At 44.4% G+C, this 19,677-nt stretch overlaps 1 protein-coding gene across 1 annotated transcript in view; it reads right to left on the bottom strand.

Moving 5' to 3' along the window:
- Nucleotides 1–12,370: 12,370 nt before the first annotated feature.
- LOC128694074 (uncharacterized peptidase C1-like protein F26E4.3) overlaps nt 12,371–19,677 on the bottom strand; it is a 164,335-nt gene continuing 157,028 nt past the window's right edge. Inside the window, exons 9-10 of the mRNA XM_070093827.1 lie at nt 14,283–14,434; nt 12,371–14,086 (exon numbers count right to left, since the gene is read on the bottom strand). Of these exons, the coding sequence (XP_069949928.1) occupies nt 13,868–14,086; nt 14,283–14,434 (371 nt within the window). The 3' untranslated portion in view covers nt 12,371–13,867. The remainder of the gene's footprint in view (nt 14,087–14,282; nt 14,435–19,677) is intronic.

Genomic DNA, 19,677 nt, shown 5'->3' with positions numbered 1-19,677 from the left:
CTTAGCTAGTGGTATAACTAGCACTCAGAGCCTCTCAGCTAGTGGTATAACTAGCACTCAGAGCTTCTCAGCTAGTGGTATAACTAGCACTCAGAGCCTCTCAGCTAGTGGTATAACTAGCACTCAGAGCCTCTCAGCTAGTGGTATAACTAGTACTCAGAGCCTCTAAGCTAGTGGTATAATTAGCACTCAGAGCTTCTCAACTAGTGGTATAACTAGCACTCAGAGCTTCTCAGCTAGTGGTATAACTAGCACTCAGAGCTTCTCAGCTAGTGGTATAACTAGCACTCAGAGCCTCTCAGCTAGTGGTATAACTAGCACTCAGAGCCTCTCAGCTAGTGGTTTAACTAGCACTCAGATCTTCTCAGCTAGTGGTATAACTAGCACTCAGAGCTTCTCAGCTAGTCATATAACTAGCACTCAGAGCCTCTCAGCTAGTGGTATAACTAGCACTCAGAGCTTCTCAGCTAGTGGTATAACTAGCACTCAGAGCTTTTCGGCTAGTGGTATAACTAGCACTCAGAGCCTCTCAGCTAGTGGTATAACTAGCACTCAGAGCTTCTCTGCTAGTTTTATAACTAGCACTCAGAGCTTCTCAGCTAGTGGTATAACTAGCACTCAGACCTTCTCAGCTAGTGGTATAACTAGCACTCAGAGCCTCTCAGTTAGAGGGATAACTAGCGCTCAGAGCCTCTCGGCTAGAGATATAACTAGCGCTCAGAGCCTCTCAGCTAGAGGGATAACTAGCTCTCAGAGCCTCTCAGCTAGTGGTATAACTACCGCTCAGAGCCCCTCAGCTAGAGTTATTACTAGCGCTCAGAGCCTCTCAGTTAGATTGATAACTAGCACTCAGAGCCTCTCAGCTAGTGTATAACTAGCACTCAGAGCCTCTCAGCTAGAGGTATAACAAGCGCTCAGAGCCTCTCAACTTGTGGTATAACTAGCATTCAGAACCTCTCAGCTAGAGGGATAACTAGCGCTCAGATCCTCTCAGTTAGAAGGATAACTAGCACTCAGAGCCTCTCAGCTATAGGGATAACTAAGCACTCAGAGCCTCTTAGCTAGAGGTATAACTAGCACTCAGAGCTTCTCAGCTAGTGGTATAACTAGCACTCAGAGCTTCTCAGCTAGTGGTATAACTAGCACTCAGAGCTTCTCAGCTAGTGGTATAACTAGCATTCAGAGCTTCTCAGCTAGTGGTATAACTAGCATTCAGAGCCTCTCAGCTAGTGGCATAACTAGGACTCAGAGCTTCTCAGCTAGTGGTATAACTAGCACTCAGAGCTTCTCAGCTAGTGGTATAACTAGCATTCAGAGCCTCTCAGCTAGTGGTATAACTAGCAATCAGAGCTTCTCAGCTAGAGGTATAACTAGCACTCAGAGCTTCTCAGCTAGTGGTATAACTGGCACTCAGAGCTTCTCAGCTAGTGGTATAACTAGTATTCAGAGCCTCTCAGCTAGTGTTATAACTAGCACTCAGAGCATCTCACCTAGAGGTATAACTAGCACTCAGAGCTTCTCAGCTAGTGGTATAACTGGCACTCAGAGCTTCTCAGCTAGTGGTATAACTAGCACTCAGAGCTTCTCAGCTAGTGGTATAACTAGCACTCAGAGCTTCCCAGCTAGTGGTATAACTAGCACTCAGAGCCTCTCAGCAAGTGGTATAACTAGCACTCAGAGCTTCTCAGCTAGTGGTATAACTAGCACTCAGAGCCTCTCAGCTAGTGGTATAACTAGCACTCAGAGCTTCTCAGCTTGTGGTATAACTAGCACTCAGAGCCTCTCAGCTAGTGGTATAACTAGCACTCAGAGCATCTCAGCTAGTGGCATAACTAGCACTCAGAGCTTCTCAGCTAGTGGTATAACTAGCACTCAGAGCTTCTCAGCTAGTGGTATAACTAGCACTCAAAGCCTCTCAGCTAGTGGTATAACTAGCACTCAGAGCTTCTCATCTAGTGGTATAACTAGCACTCTGAGCTTCTCAGCTAGTGGTATAACTAGCACTCAGAGCCTCTCAGCTAGTGGTATAACTAGCACTCAGAGCCTCTCAGCTAGTGGTATAACTAGCACTCAGAGCCTCTCAGCTATTGGTATAACTAGCACTCAGAGCCTCTCAGCTAGTGGTACAACTAGCACTCGGAGCCTCTCAGCTAGTGGTATAACTAGCACTCAGAGCCTCTCAGCTAGTGGTATAACTAGCACTCAGAGCCTCTCAGCTAGTGGTATACCTAGCACTCAGAGCCTCTAAGCTAGTGGTATAACTAGCACTCAGAGCTTCTCAGCTAGTGGTATAACTAGCACTCAGAGCTTCTCAGCTAGTGGTATAACTAGCACTCAGAGCTTCTCAGCTAGTGGTATAACTAGCACTCAGAGCCTCTCAGCTAGTGGTATAACTAGCACTCAGAGCCTCTCAGCTAGTGGTATAACTAGCACTCAGAGCTTCTCAGCTAGTGGTATAACTAGCACTCAGAGCTTCTCAGCTAGTCATATAACTAGCACTCAGAGCCTCTCAGCTAGTGGTATAACTAGCACTCAGAGCTTCTCAGCTAGTGGTATAACTAGCACTCAGAGCCTCTCAGCTAGTGATATAACTAGCACTCAGAGCCTCTCAGCTAGTGGTATAACTAGCACTCAGAGCTTCTCAGCTAGTGGTATAACTAGCACTCAGAGCTTTTCGGCTAGTGGTATAACTAGCACTCAGAGCCTCTCAGCTAGTGTTATAACTAGCACTCAGAGCCTCTCAGCTAGTGGTGTAACTAGCACTCAGAGCCTCTCAGCTAGTGGTATAACTAGCACTCAGAGCCTCTCAGCTAGTGTTATAACTAGCACTCAGAGCCTTTCAGCTAGTGGTATAACTAGCACTCAGAGCCTCTCTGCTAGTGGTATAACTAGCACTCAGAGCCTCTCAGCTAGTGGTATAACTAGAACTCAGAGCTTGTCAGCTAGTGGTATAACTAGCACTCAGAGCTTCTCAGCTAGTGGTATAATTAGCACTCAGAGCTTCTCAGCTAGTGGTATAACTAGCACTCAGAGCTTCTCGGCTAGTGGTATAACTACCACTCAGAGCTTCTCAGCTAGTGTTATAACTAGCACTCAGAGCTTCTCAGCTAGTGTTATAACTAGCACTCAGAGCTTCTCAGCTAGTGGTATAACTAGCACTCAGAGCTTCTTAGCTAGTGGTATAACTAGCACTCAGAGCTTCTCAGCTAGTGGTATAACTAGCACTCACAGCCTCTCAGCTAGTGGTATAACTAGCACTCAGAGCTTCTCAGCTAGTGGTATAACTAGCACTCAGAGCTTCTCAGCTAGTGGTATAACTTGCACTCAAAGCCTCTCAGCTAGTGGTATAAGTAGCACTCAGAGCTTCTCGGCTAGTGGTACAACTACCACTCAGAGCTTCTCAGCTAGTGTTATAACTGGCACTCAGAGCTTCTCAGCTAGTGTTATAACTAGCACTCAGAGCATCTCAGCTAGTGGTATAACTAGCACTCAGAGCTTCTCAGCTAGTGGTATAACTAGCACTCAGAGCTTCTCAGCTAGTGTTATAACTAGCACTCAGAGCTTCTCAGCTAGTGGTATAACTAACACTCAGAGGTTCTCAGCTAGTGGTATAACTAGCACTCAGAGCTTCTCATCTAGTGGTATAACTAGCACTCAGAGCTTCTCAGCTAGTGGTATAACTAGCACTCAGAGGTTCTCAGCTAGTGGTATAACTAGCACTCAGAGCTTCTCAGCTAGTGGTATAACTAGCACTCAGAGGTTCTCAGCTAGTGGTATAACTAGCACTCAGAGCTTCTCAGCTAGTGGTATAATTAGCACTCAGAGCTTCTCAGCTAGTGGTATAACTAGCACTCAGAGCTTCTCAGCTAGTGTTATAACTAGCACTCAGAGCTTCTCAGCTAGTGGTATAACTAGCACTCAGAGCTTCTCAGCTAGTGGTATAACTAGCACTCAGAGCTTCTTAGCTAGTGGTATAACTAGCACTCAGAGCTTCTCAGCTAGTGGTATAACTAGCACTCAGAGGTTCTCAGCTAGTGGTATAACTAGCACTCAGAGCTTCTCAGCTAGTGGTATAAGTAGCACTCAGAGCTTCTCAGCTAGTGGTATAATTAGCACTCAGAGGTTCTCAGCTAGTGGTATAACTAGCACTCAGAGCTTCTCAGCTAGTGTTATAACTAGCACTCAGAGCTTCTCAGCTAGTGGTATAATTAGCACTCAGAGCTTCTCAGCTAGTGGTATAACTAGCACTCAGAGCTTCTCAGGTAGTGTTATAACTAGCACTCAGAGCTTCTCAGCTAGTGGTATAACTAGCACTCAGAGCTTCTCAGCTAGTGGTATAACTAGCACTCAGAGCTTCTCAGCTAGTGGTATAACTAGCACTCAGAGCTTCTCAGCTAGTGGTATAACTAGCACTCAGAGCTTCTCAGCTAGTGGTATAACTAGCACTCAGAGCTTCTCAGCTAGTGGTATAACTAGCACTCAGAGCTTCTTAGCTAGTGGTATAACTAGCACTCAGAGCTTCTCAGCTAGTGGTATAATTAGCACTCAGAGGTTCTCAGCTAGTGGTATAACTAGCACTCAGAGCTTCTCAGCTAGTGGTATAACTAGCACTCAGAGCTTCTCAGCTAGTAGTATAACTAGCACTCAGAGCCTCTAAGCTAGTGGTATAACTAGCACTCAGAGCTTCTCAGCTAGTAGTATAACTAGCACTCAGAGCCTCTCAGCTAGTGGTATAACTAGCACTCAGAGCTTCTCAGCTAGTGGTATAACTAGCACTCAGAGCTTCTCAGATAGTAGTATAACTAGCACTCAGAGCCTCTAAGCTAGTGGTATAACTAGCACTCAGAGCTTCTCAGCTAGTGGTATAACTAGCACTCAGAGCTTCTCAGCTAGTGGTATAACTAGCACTCAGAGCCTCTCAGCTAGTGGTATAACTAGCACTCAGAGCCTCTCAGCTAGTAGTATAACTAGCTTCAAGATCCATCACATTTAAAACAACCTATAATATAAATTTTACATAAATAATCTGATAATTATTAAACACTTGTTTAGTATTGTCAAAATTTAATTTTATTAGACTGACAGTAATGTTAATGAGAGAAAATATGAGGATCTAGATATACCATGTCTGTGTCACTCTAGATATACCATGTCTGTATCACTCTAGATATACCATGTCTGTATCACTCTAGATATACCATGTCTGTATCACTCTAGATATACCATGTCTGTATCACTCTAGATATACCATGTCTGTATCACTCTAGATATACCATGTCTGTATCACTCTAGATATACCATGTCTGTATCACTCTAGATATACCATGTCTGTATCACTCTAGATATACCATGTCTGTATCACTCTAGATATACCATGTCTGTATCACTCTAGATATACCATGTCTGTATCACTCTAGATATAGCATGTCTGTATCACTCTAGATATACCATGTCTGTATCACTCTAGATATACCATGTCTGTATCACTCTAGATATACCATGTCTGTATCACTCTAGATATACCATGTCTGTATCACTCTAGATATACCTTATCTGTATCACTCTAGATATACCATGTCTGTATCACTCTAGATATACCATGTCTGTATCACTCTAGATATACCATGTCTGTATCACTCTAGATATACCATGTCTGTATCACTCTAGATATACCATGTCTGTATCACTCTAGATATACCATGTCTGTATCACTCTAGATATACCTTATCTGTATCACTCTAGATATACCATGTCTGTATCACTCTAGATATACCATGTCTGTATCACTCTAGATATACCTTATCTGTATCACTCTAGATATACCATGTCTGTATCACTCTAGATATACCTTATCTGTATCACTCTAGATATACCATGTCTGTATCACTCTAGATATACCATGTCTGTATCACTCTAGATATACCATGTCTGTATCACTCTAGATATACCTTATCTGTATCACTCTAGATATACCATGTCTGTATCACTCTAGATATACCATGTCTGTATCACTCTAGATATACCATGTCTGTATCACTCTAGATATACCATATCAGTATCACTCTAGATATACCATATCAGTATCACTCTAGATATACCATGTCTGTATCACTCTAGATATACCATGTCTGTATCACTCTAGATATACCATGTCTGTATCACTCTAGATATACCATATCTGTATCACTCTAGATCAGTGGTTCCCAAACTGGGGGTAAATTACCCCCTGGGGGTAATTTAACCATTTTTGGGGGGTAATGGAGGGGTGACAGAAAAAAAGTTATGAATTCTGAAAATCAAGAAAACAATGCGGTACCCGGTATGAGGATTATTGTTAACTTTGTCTTAGTATATAAAGTTGTAAAGTAAACCTATTATAAGTAAGTAATAAAGTTAAACCAAATAACAATAAACATCAAAAACTAATATACAGTATTAGAAAAGAAGAAATATATAGCTAAGTGTGTGGAAACCCAAAAGTATTTTGACAAGTATGCTTCAGGACAAAAGTCACTCAGTAGCCCAGATCGACCTGTCCAGTACACGTCACTCACTTCCTGAGGCTGCCTCTATTTCACACTGTCAGTTTATCTGTGAGCATCAGCCGAGGTAGACATAAGCTGGTATGTATGTGTACTGCCCTGTGCAGTATATAGTTAGTATTTACCCACTGTTACTGTGAATTTGTAGCTATTATTAATTTTATATATAATGTATGTGTGGTTCTTACGTTTTCAATGGTTTTGCTAAGATTAGCAGAGTATGCGAGGCTGTATACGTTCACGTTTAGCAGAGTATGCGAGGCTGTATACGTTCACGTTTAGCCATATATATCAATAATAACATTTTGTGAAAGGGGTAACATGCTTTATGTGGCATGTTAAATTGGGTAACAAGCTGAAAAAGTTTGGGAACCACTGTCTAGATATACCATATTTGTATCACCTTAAATATACTATATGTATATTATACTACATTTATATTATACTAAATATACTATATTTGTATTACACTTATTAGGTGGTGGCCAGGTGGTGGAGGTGATGGTGGTGGTGGCGGCCGGTGGTGGTGGTGGTGGTGGTGGTAGTGGTGGTAGGTGGTGGTGGTAGGTGGTCCGGTGGTGGTGGTGGTGGTGGCAGGTGGCCAGGTAGTGGTGGTGGCGGTGGTGGTGGTGGTGGTGGCCGGTGGTGGTGGTGGTGGTGGACGGTGGTGATGGTGGTGGTGGTGATGATGGTGGTGGTGGTGGTGGCAGGTGGAGTGGCAGGTCGGTGGTGGCAGGTGGTGGTGGTAGGTGGTGGCCCAGTGGTGGTGGTAGGTGGTGGTGGTAGGTGGTAGGCAGGTGATAGGTGGTGGTGGTGGTGGCGGTGGTGGTGGTGGTGGTGGTGGTGGTGGTGGCCCGAGTGGCAGTGGTGGTGGCAAGTGGTAGGTGGTGGTGGTGGTGGTGACGGTGGTGTGGTGGTAGGTGATGGTGGATAGGTGGTAGGCAGGTGATAGGTGGTAGGTGGCTGAGTGGTGAGTGGCAGGTGATGGTAGGTAGTGGTGGTGGTGGTGGTAGGTGGCGGCCAGGTGGTGGTAGGTGGTGGAAAAAGTGGTGGCCGGTGGAAGTGGTGGATGGTGGTGGCGGCGGTGGTAGGTGGTGGTGGTAGGCCGGTAGGTAGGTGGTGGTAGGCGGTGGTGGTAGTGGCGGCCGGCAGGCGGCAGTGGTAGGTAGGTAGGTAGGTGGGTAGGTAGGTAGGTAGGCCGGTAGTGGTGGTAGTAGGTAGGTGGTTGCGGTAGGTAGGTAGGTAGGTAGGTAGGTGGCGGCAAGCCCGGCAAGCAGGCCAGGTGGTTAGTAGGTAGTGGTAGTGGTGGTAGTGGTAGTAGTAGTGGTAGTGGTAGTGGTGGTAGTTAGTAGTGAGTAATGTAGTAGTGAGCAGTAGGTAGTAGTGGCCAGTTAGTTAGTAGTAGTAGGTAGCCAATAGGTAGTAAGCAGTGGTAGTGAGTAGTAAGTTGGTTATGGTAAGTAGTCAGTTAGTAAGCAGTAGTAGTAGTAATGAGTAGTTGCCAGTTAGTAGTAGGCTAAGTAGTAATTAGGCAGGCCCAAGCAGGCACAGCAGTAGTAGTAGTAAGTAGGTAGTTAGCAAGTAGTGGTAATGTAGTAATTAGTTAATGTAGTGAGAATAGTAGTAGTTAGTTAATAGTAATCCAAGCAGTAGTAGTAGTAGTAGTTGTCGTAGTAGTAGTAGTAGTAGTAGCAATAGTAGTAGCAGTAGTTGTAGTAGTAGTTGTAGTAGTAGTAGTAGTAACAAGTAGTTTGTTATTCCATAAACTTGGGTAATGGGAGGGATATAATGGGAGGGATATAATGGGAGGGATATAATGGGAGGGATATAATCTGAGGGATATAATGGGAGGGATATAATGGGAGGGATATAATGGGAGGGATATAATCTGAGGGATATAATGGGAGGGATATAATGGGAGGGATATAATGGAAGGGATATAATGGGAGGGATATAATCTGAGGGATATAATGGGAGGGATATAATGGAAGGGATATAATGGGAGGGATATAATCTGAGGGATATAATGGGAGGGATATAATAGGAGGGATATAATCTGAGGGATATAATGAATAGGAGGAGATATAAATGGAAAAGAGAGATATAATAGAAGAGAGATATAATCTGAGAGATATAATAGGAGGAATATAATGGAAGGATATAATGTGGAAGGGAATATAATCTGGCGAAATATAATAGGAAGGGAATATAATGGAAGAGATATAATAGGAAGGGATATATTAATAGAAGATGATATAATCCCAGGGAAGATATAATAGGAGAGAGATATAATAGGAGAGATATAATCTGAAGAGATATAATAGAAGAATATATCTAGGAAGGATATAATGGAAGGAGATATAATCTAAAGAGGAAGGATATAATGAGGAGGAAGATATAATAGGAAGAGATATAATCTGAGGAATATAATGAGAAGAGATATAATAGAAGAGATATAATGGAAGAAGGAATATAATGGAAGGAATATAATAGAAGAAGATATAATAGAAGGAGATATAATCTGAGGAATATAATAGGAAGAGATAATAATAAGGAATAATATGAATAAGGAAGATATAATAGAAGAATATAATAATAAGAAGAATATAATCTCAGAGATATAATAGGAAGGGCCGAATAACTCATGGGAAAGGGAATACTAATCCCCACAGGGAATACTGTAGGAAGGGAATATAATGGAGGAAGGAATATAATAGGAAGAAGATATAATCGAAAGAGATATAATGGAATGGAAGGATATAATCTGAGGATATAATAGGAAGGGATATAATAATAGGGAGGATATAATCTGAGATATAATAATAGGAGAATATAATAGAAGAGATATAATCTGAGATATAATAATGGGGAGAGATATAATGGGAGGAAGAATATAATGGAAGGAGATATAATAGAGAGAGACTATAATCTGAGGGCCTATGGGTAAGAGATATAATATAATAAGGAGAATTATAATAGGAAGGAAGAGATATAATAGAAGAGAATATAATAGAAGAGATATAATCAGAGAATATAATAGGAGAATATAATAGGGAGAATATAATAATAAGAAGAATATAATAGGAAGGATATAATAAGGGAGGGAGAGATATAATGTGAGTGATATAATGGGGAGAAGATATAATCTGAGAAGATATAATAGGAAGAATATAATAATGTAAGGAATATAATAGGAGGAGGAGGGATATAATGTGAGAATATAATAGGAAGGAGAGATATAATGTGAGGAAGATATAATTAGGAAGGGAATCGATATAGCTGAGAGATATAATTAGAGGAAGGATAGAGGAATATAATAAGGAGATATAATGCTGAGGAATATAATGGGAAGAGATATAATCTGAGTTATAATAGAGAGGAAGAGATATAATAGGAGAGGAGATATAATAGGCCAGGGAGGATATAATGAGGAGGAATATAATAGAGAAGAGATATAATAGGAGGAGAGATCTAATAGAGAGAATATAATGTAAGAGATATAATAGGAAAGGGAATACTAATGGGCCAAGAGATATAATATGGAAGAATATAATGAGATATAATAGGAAGGATATAATAGGGAAGAGAATACTAATGAGAATAATAAGCCTGGGAGGAAGGAGATATAATCTGAGGAAGATTATAATAGGGAAAGGGAATATAAATTAACTTTAATTACTTGTATCGTAAGTCCTTCACAAGCAACAAAGTATCTACTTGTATATTAATATCCTCAGAAAAAATTAATTACTTATTACTATTACTATATAAAATTTCTTCCATTGCAAGAGGGGAAGATAATGGTGGTGAATATTATTTTGAATAATTTTAAGGTATTGGAAATGGTGATGCAAATAAGAGATTAGTGGCATGTAAGATTAGTAATATATACAGAATAAGCGATGCATGAGCTGTCTTTAGAAGTTTAGAGCGTTGTAGAGCGTTGTAGAGCGTTGTAGAGCGTTGTAGAACGTTGTAGAGCGTTGTAGAACGTTGTAGAACGTTGTAGAGCGTTGTAGAACGTTGTAGAGCGTTGTAGAACGTTGTAGAACGTTGTAGAACGTTGTAGAACGTTGTAGAGCGTTGTAGAACGTTGTAGAGCGTTGTAGAACGTTGTAGAACGTTGTAGAACGTTGTAGAGCGTTGTAGAACGTTGTAGAACGTTGTAGAACGTTGTAGAACGTTGTAGAGCGTTGTAGAACGTTGTAGAGCGTTGTAGAACGTTGTAGAGCGTTGTAGAACGTAGAACACAGACTATAGTGGCTGCGACACAGTGGAAGCATCACGTCCGGTCATGTTCACCTGGAGTTTACCTGGAGAGAGTTTCGGGGGTCAATGCCCCCGCGGCCCGGTCTGTGACCAGGCCTCCTGGTGGATCAGCGCCTGATCAACCAGGCTGTTGCTGCTGGCTGCACGCAAACCAACGTACGAGCCACAGCCCGGCTGATCAGGAACTGACTTTAGGTGCTTGTCCAGTGCCAGCTTGAAGACTGCCAGGGGTCTGTTGGTAATCCCCCTTATGTGTGCTGGGAGGCAGTTGAACAGTCTCGGGCCCCTGACACTTATTGTATGGTCTCTTAACGTGCTAGTGACACCCCTGCTTTTCATTGGGGGGATGGTGCATCGTCTGCCAAGTCTTTTGCTTTCGTAGTGAGTGATTTTCGTGTGCAAGTTCGGTACTAGTCCCTATAGGATTTTCCAGGTGTATATAATCATGTATCTCTCCCTCCTGCGTTCCAGGGAATACAGGTTTAGAAACCTCAAGCGCTCCCAGTAATTGAGGTGTTTTATCTCCGTTATGCGCGCCGTGAAAGTTCTCTGTACATTTTCTAGGTCGGCAATTTCACCTGCCTTGAAAGGTGCTGTTAGAGTGCAGCAATATTCCAGCCTAGATAGAACAAGTGACCTGAAGAGTGTCATCATGGGCTTGGCCTCCCTAGTTTTGAAGGTTCTCATTATCCATCCTGTCATTTTTCTAGCAGATGCGATTGATACAATGTTATGGTCCTTGAAGGTGAGATCCTCCGACATAATCACTCCCAGGTCTTTGACGTTGGTGTTTCGCTCTATTTTGTGGCCAGAATTTGTTTTGTACTCTGATGAAGATTTAATTTCCTCATGTTTACCATATCTGAGTAATTGAAATTTCTCATCGTTGAACTTCATATTGTTTTCTGCAGCCCACTGAAAGATTTGGTTGATGTCCGCCTGGAGCCTTGCAGTGTCTGCAATGGAAGACACTGTCATGCAGATTCGGGTGTCATCTGCAAAGGAAGACACGGTGCTGTGGCTGACATCCTTGTCTATGTCGGATATGAGGATGAGGAACAAGATGGGAGCTAGTACTGTGCCTTGTGGAACAGAGCTTTTCACCGTAGCTGCCTCGGACTTTACTCTGTTGACGACTACTCTCTGTGTTCTGTTAGTGAGGAAATTATAGATCCATCGACCGACTTTTCCTGTTATTCCTTTAGCGCGCATTTTGTGCGCTATTACGCCATGGTCACACTTGTCGAAGGCTTTTGCAAAGTCTGTATATATTACATCTGCATTCTTTTTGTCTTCTAGTGCATTTAGGACCTTGTCGTAGTGATCCAGTAGTTGAGACAGACAGGAGCGACCTGTTCTAAACCCATGTTGCCCTGGGTTGTGTAACTGATGGGTTTCTAGATGGGTGGTGATCTTGCTTCTTAGGACCCTTTCAAAGATTTTTATGATATGGGATGTTAGTGCTATTGGTCTGTAGTTCTTTGCTGTTGCTTTACTGCCCCCTTTGTGGAGTGGGGCTATGTCTGTTGTTTTTAGTAACTGAGGGACGACCCCCGGCGAAGAAAGTTGTCAACAACGATGGGTCAGCTACCTCTGACCTTCTTAGTCAACTGAAAGATCCACTGAAAATAGCTATGGTTTGTCTTCCCCCCCAAATGTTGTTTTGATGTCAGTGAGGAGTTAATAATCCAAGTTACTGAATGTGATCTCCTTTTCCTTTCCTTGGATCGAAACTGATGTCTTCCTGTACCCCCATGTAGGTCTAGCGCTTCACCTTAGAAGGTAATGAATAAAAATAATTTGATTGATTTCCTTCTTTCTGAAAAAAACTCAATCATGATTTATTTGAAGGAATCACAATACCAACTGCGATGTTTGAGTCAGAGTTCATCAAAATTATTGGCAATTACTTGCAAAATCACACAAAATCTTTAAAAATTTTCGCTCATGATGAATCAAGTTATTCCGGCCAAGTTATTACCCAGTTATTGAACACATGAGATGATCCAAGAAGTTTATTAATGTCGAAATACAGATTCCTTCCTGTGTGATGTAAAGCTGTGGCGCTGCGTCACCCTTACGGGTATAGCGTTAAAGTTAATAATAATAATAATAATAATAATAATAATAATAATAATAATAATAATAATAATAATAATAATAATAACAATAATAATAATGGCAGTATTTTAGATTCTAAGACGTAAAAAACTTAATGTACACTACACATTAAAGCTCGTCAGTGAAAATACACTTAGCAGGTATTTTACTGCAGTTTGGATTGGCTAGTGTTTTTTTTCTAAACAAGAATCTTCATACTTATAAAGTTCTTCCTTCATGATTTATATTTTGGACAAGAAAGTTGTCCAACTCATATTTACCTGAATCTAGATTCGAAATATATTGTGCAGCAGACTTAATAAGAGAAGAATAATATTACACAACACAATATCCTGTGTCCTCAAGCCCCTCGAGGAAGGTTCCTTGACGTTGGTGAGGGGCTCTTGATCCAGGGAACTGGATCTGTGTTCCAGTTCCCTGAATTAAGCCTGAATACCTTCCACATCTCCCCCCACTGGTGCTGCATAATCCTATGGGTTTAGCGCTCCCCCTTGATTATAATAACAACACTGTCCTCAAAACACTTAAGAACTCACCTGACTCTTGGACAATTTCACGAGTATCACTTTAGTAAGGTCTCAAAAAATATAAATCTCTCCTATACAACAGAAATCACAGCATTTTGTTATTATTCTACAACTGTAGAATTCTGTGGAACATTCAGGCAGTTTAGAAAATGTTCTAGAAATAGACATGTAAACTATGAACCAGGCAAAGGCAAATTAATGCCATATATTCACTGAGCTAATGTATTTTTTCAGTAGTTTCATCCCTGTCAGTTAACTTCAAGTCAATACAAAAATTAATTTATGTATCTAAATTTCTCATTATATATTCGTCTTAAGCTATCATAAACTCCATATTAATCAATACATAATGTAGCACAAGTTTTAAAATAAGTATTTATAAGTTTTAAGGTCATCCTTGTGAAGTTCTTAATGTTGTTCACCACTATATCCCCCAAGGTGGTTACGACTGTCATAATTGTGGCGTCGTGGTCTTGGATAAGCAGTTATTCCACTACCAGTGGCGTAGTTACCAAGACGTGCACGGACAGCAATGATGAAAGATTCAATGTCAGAGTCATTGTAGCCCCGGCGGATCCTGAAGAATCCTCTCTCACCCCAGTCAGTGCCCCACGAGTTAGCCACCAACTGTTGAACAAACAGTCGAGGTGACCAGCCATAAATGATTTAAATAACATTCCATTTAGATATATGTAAAATACATTGAATTACATAATATCCTATTTTGACAATCTATATATATTTTACAAATGTGTCAGTGTTTAGTCAGGATTGCGTTATGAAGTGTTGTAATAACACTGCAAAAAGTCCAGTTTACTCTTACCCAGTATTTAATGGGAGTAAATCCAAAAGAATTGTCTTCTCCCCAGCCAATGATTCTGACAGAGTGTGTCGCCGCCTCTTGCCCCATCAGTCCAGTGTTGGAGTACACGCCACTCTGGTACATGAACAAGTCGCTATGTACTCTCATCATTGCTGGTAATAAAACAGTAAATTACGTAAGTGAACAAGCTGTTGGTTGTACCAAATAAATAATTATTGCATTTATTTTCAGAAGTTAATTACTCATCGAATATTTTACAACCAGGTACTTTCTTAAATAAGGAATACACGAGACGATGAAGACATTGTAATACACAATAAAATCTGAAAATAATGAATAGTTCTTCATCATCCTTACAATATTACACACACGAGATGTGCCATGTCACTGAAGATACACTGGAAATTAAATTTACTCTCTATATAAGAGTATAACGTAATCACCATGTTAGTTCACATTTGTGGAAAAAAGTTCCCAGACATACTCTCCTAGGCGAAAATAATATCAGGCAACTCGGACAAAATTAGTTGCTGGTACTTTTTGTGTATCTATATAAAAGTAGGTTTATGAATGCAGATATGAATTAATTACCATTTGGATATGTGAAGTATTATAAAACCAAAAAAAAAAAAATAATTTGAAGCGGTAACCGAATATATTGTAAGAGAAGTGAAAGGGAGGTGTTACTATCATACATCAGTCCTATCTAGTCAGGTGAAGCATAATTTTGATGTTAGGTAAGAAGACACAGATGCAACTAATGTGACATTAACCTGTTGGTTAACGCTCTCGCTTCACACGGCGAGGGCCTGGGTTCGATTCCCAGCCAGAGTAGAAACATTGGACGTGTTTCTTTCCACCTGTTGTCTATGTTCCCCATCAGTAAAATGGGTACCTGGGTGTTAGTGGACTGGTGTGGGTCGCATCCTGGGACACTGACCTAATTTGCCCGAAATGCGGAGCATAACAAGGGACTTTCTATATAGTAGTATGTCATTGTTGTCAGCTAGGACTGTATACCTTGTACATGTACTTGTAGTAAATAAATAATAAACGATAGATGACCACTGTATGACAGGTTGGCACGATAGACGAGTTTTAACTTTCACTTTTGGTTATGGTCTATCACCTACATAACAAGTGGTTTAAGATGTCAGTTCACCAGTACAGAATAACCGATATTAACCTTCTAGATTAAGTTATTACTGTTAGTGATTTTCTTCATTGGACAGATTTAAAAGCTGGATAAACAAATATCTTAATAAGAATTCGTGATTCTAACTAGAATTTGAGTAATATTCTTATGTAACATTAAAAACATCATCCCTTAAATAAATATTAAAATCACTGTTCAACACAAATATTGACAAATGGTCGAGTGAATGTATTCCCCTTGCTTCAGGTGAGTGGGGGGGTAGGAGGGGTAGGAGAGAGGAGTTACCACTCTCATCCACTGCTTCAGGTGAGTGGCGGGTAGGAGGGGTAGGAGAGAGGAGTTACCACTCTCATCCACTGCTTCAGGTGAGTGGGGGGTAGGAGGGGTAGGAGAGAGGAGTTACCACTCTCATCCACTGCTTCAGGTGAGTGGGGGTAGGAGGGGTAGGAGAGAGGAGTTACCACTCTCATCCACTGCTTCAGGTGAGTGGGGGTAGGAGGGGTAGGAGAGAGGAGTTACCACTCTCATCCACTGCTTCAGGTGAGTGGGGGTAGGAGGGGTAGGAGAGAGGAGTTACCACTCTCATCCACTGCTTCAGGTGAGTGGGGGTAGGAGGGGTAGGAGAGAGGAGTTACCACTCTCATCCACTGCTTCAGGTGAGTGGGGGCTAGGAGGGGTAGGAGAGAGGAGTTACCACTCTCATCCACTGCTTCAGGTGAGTGTGGGGTAGGAGGGGTAGGAGAGAGGAGTTACCACTCTCATCCACTGCTTCAGGTGAGTGGGGGTAGGAGGGGTAGGAGAGAGGAGTTACCACTCTCATCCACTGCTTCAGGTGAGTGGGGGGGGAGAGAGGAGTAGGAGGGGTAGGAGAGAGGAGTTACCACTCTCATCCACTGCTTCAGGTGAGTGGGGGGTAGGAGGGGTAGGAGAGAGGAGTTACCACTCTCATCCACTGCTTCAGGTGAGTGGGGGGGTAGGAGGGGTAGGAGAGAGGAGTTACCACTCTCATCCACTGCTTCAGGTGAGTGGGGGGTAGGAGGGGTAGGAGAGAGGAGTTACCACTCTCATCCACTGCTTCAGGTGAGTGGGGGGGTAGGAGGGGTAGGAGAGAGGAGTTACCACTCTCATCCACTGCTTCAGGTGAGTGGGGGGTAGGAGGGGTAGGAGAGAGGAGTTACCACTCTCATCCACTGCTTCAGGTGAGTGGGGGGTAGGAGAGGTAGGAGAGAGGCGTTACCACTCTCATCCACTGCTTCAGGTGAGTGGGGGTAGGAGGGGTAGGAGAGAGGAGTTACCCCTCTCATACACTGCTTCAGGTGAGTGGGGGTAGGAGGGGTAGGAGAGAGGAGTTACCACTCTCATCCACTGCTTCAGGTGTGTGGGGGGTAGGAGGGGTAGGAGAGAGGAGTTACCACTCTCATCCACTGCTTCAGGTGAGTGGGGGGTAGGAGGGGTAGGAGAGAGGAGTTACCACTCTCATCCACTGGTTCAGGTGAGTAGGGGTAGGAGGGGTAGGAGGGCTAGGAGGGGTAGGAGAGAGGAGTTACCACTCTCATCCACTGCTTCAGGTGAGTGGGGGGTAGGAGGGGTAGGAGAGAGGAGTTACCACTCTCATCCACTGCTTCAGGTGAGTGGGGGGTAGGAGGGGTAGGAGAGAGGAGTTACCACTCTCATCCACTGCTTCAGGTGAGTGGGGGGGTAGGAGGGGTAGGAGAGAGGAGTTACCACTCTCATCCACTGCTTCAGGTGAGTGGGGGGGTAGGAGGGGTAGGAGAGAGGAGTTACCACTCTCATCCACTGCTTCAGGTGAGTGGGGGGTAGGAGGGGTAGGAGAGAGGAGTTACCACTCTCATCCACTGCTTCAGGTGAGTGGGGGGTAGGAGGGGTAGGAGAGAGGAGTTACCACTCTCATCCACTGCTTCAGGTGAGTGGGGGGGAAGGAGGGGTAGGAGAGAGGAGTTACCACTCTCATCCACTGCTTCAGGTGAGTGGGGGGGGTAGGAGGGGTAGGAGAGAGGAGTTACCACTCTCATCCACTGCTTCAGGTGAGTGGGGGGGTAGGAGGGGTAGGAGAGAGGAGTTACCACTCTCATCCACTGCTTCAGGTGAGTGGGGGGGGGGGGTAGGAGGGGTAGGAGAGAGGAGTTACCACTCTCATCCACTGCTTCAGGTGAGTGGGGGGTAGGAGGGGTAGGAGAGAGGAGTTACCACTCTCATCCACTGCTTCAGGTGAGTGGGGGGTAGGAGGGGTAGGAGAGAGGAGTTACCACTCTCATCCACTGCTTCAGGTGAGTGGGGGGGGGTAGGAGGGGTAGGAGAGAGGAGTTACCACTCTCATCCACTGCTTCAGGTGAGTGGGAGGGGAAGGAGGGGTAGGAGAGAGGAGTTACCACTCTCATCCACTGCTTCAGGTGAGTGGGGGGGGGGAGGGGTAGGAGAGAGGAGTTACCACTCTCATCCACTGCTTCAGGTGAGTGGGGGGGGTAGGAGGGGTAGGAGAGAGGAGTTACCACTCTCATCCACTGCTTCAGGTGAGTGGGGGGGGGTAGGAGGGGTAGGAGAGTGGAGTTACCATTCTCATCCACTGCTTCAGGTGAGTGGGGGGGTAGGAGGGGTAGGAGAGAGGAGTTACCACTCTCATCCACTGCTTCAGGTGAGTGGGGGGTAGGAGGGGTAGGAGAGAGGAGTTACCACTCTCATCCACTGCTTCAGGTGAGTGGGGGGTAGGAGGGGTAGGAGAGAGGAGTTACCACTCTCATCCACTGCTTCAGGTGAGTGGGGGGTAGGAGGGGTAGGAGAGAGGAGTTACCACTCTCATCCACTGCTTCAGGTGAGTGGGGGGTAGGAGGGGTAGGAGAGAGGAGTTACCACTCTCATCCACTGCTTCAGGTGAGTGGGGGGTAGGAGGGGTAGGAGAGAGGAGTTACCACTCTCATCCACTGCTTCAGGTGAGTGGGGGGTAGGAGGGGTAGGAGAGAGGAGTTACCACTCTCATCCACTGCTTCAGGTGAGTGGGGGGTAGGAGGGGTAGGAGAGAGGAGTTACCACTCTCATCCACTGCTTCAGGTGAGTGGGGGGTAGGAGGGGTAGGAGAGAGGAGTTACCACTCTCATCCACTGCTTCAGGTGAGTGGGGGGTAGGAGGGGTAGGAGAGAGGAGTTACCACTCTCATCCACTGCTTCAGGTGAGTGGGGGGGTAGGAGGGGTAGGAGAGAGGAGTTACCACTCTCATCCACTGCTTCAGGTGAGTGGGGGGTAGGAGGGGTAGGAGAGAGGAGTTACCACTCTCATCCACTGCTTCAGGTGAGTGGGGGCTAGGAGGGGTAGGAGAGAGGAGTTACCACTCTCCTCCACTGCTTCCGGTGAGTGGGGGGGGAGGGGTAGGAGGGGTAGGAGAGAGGAGTTACCACTCTCATCCACTGCTTCAGGGGAGTGGGGGGTAGGAGGGGTAGGAGAGAGGAGTTACCACTCTCATCCACTGCTTCAGGTGAGTGGGGGGGTAGGAGGGGTAGGAGAGAGGAGTTACCACTCTCATCCACTGCTTCAGGTGAGTGGGGGTAGGAGGGGTAGGAGAGAGGAGTTACCACTCTCATCCACTGCTTCAGGTGAGTGGGGGGTAGGAGGGGTAGGAGAGAGGAGTTACCACTCTCATCCACTGCTTCAGGTGAGTGGGGGGTAGGAGGGGTAGGAGAGAGGAGTTACCACTCTCATCCACTGCTTCAGGTGAGTGGGGGGGTAGGAGGGGTAGGAGAGAGGAGTTACCACTCTCATCCACTGCTTCAGGTGAGTGGGGGGTAGGAGGGGTAGGAGAGAGGAGTTACCACTCTCATCCACTGCTTCAGGTGAGTGGGGGGTAGGAGGGGTAGGAGAGAGGAGTTACCACTCTCATCCACTGCTTCAGGTGAGTGGGGGTAGGAGGGGTAGGAGAGAGGAGTTACCACTCTCATCCACTGCTTCAGGTGAGTGGGGGGGGTAGGAGGGGTAGGAGAGAGGAGTTACCACTCTCATCCACTGCTTCAGGTGAGTGGGGGTAGGAGGGGTAGGAGAGAGGAGTTACCACTCTCATCCACTGCTTCAGGTGAGTGGGGGGGGTAGGAGGGGTAGGAGAGAGGAGTTACCACTCTCATCCACTGCTTCAGGTGAGTGGGGGGTAGGAGGGGTAGGAGAGAGGAGTTACCACTCTCATCCACTGCTTCAGGTGAGTGGGGGGTAGGAGGGGTAGGAGAGAGGAGTTACCAC

This window comes from Cherax quadricarinatus, chromosome 43 (genome assembly GCF_038502225.1).
Source record: "Cherax quadricarinatus isolate ZL_2023a chromosome 43, ASM3850222v1, whole genome shotgun sequence".
Classification (NCBI taxonomy): domain Eukaryota; kingdom Metazoa; phylum Arthropoda; class Malacostraca; order Decapoda; family Parastacidae; genus Cherax; species Cherax quadricarinatus.
The sequence above is the reverse complement of the archived record's forward strand: the minus strand, read 5'-3'. Positions and strand labels throughout refer to the sequence as shown.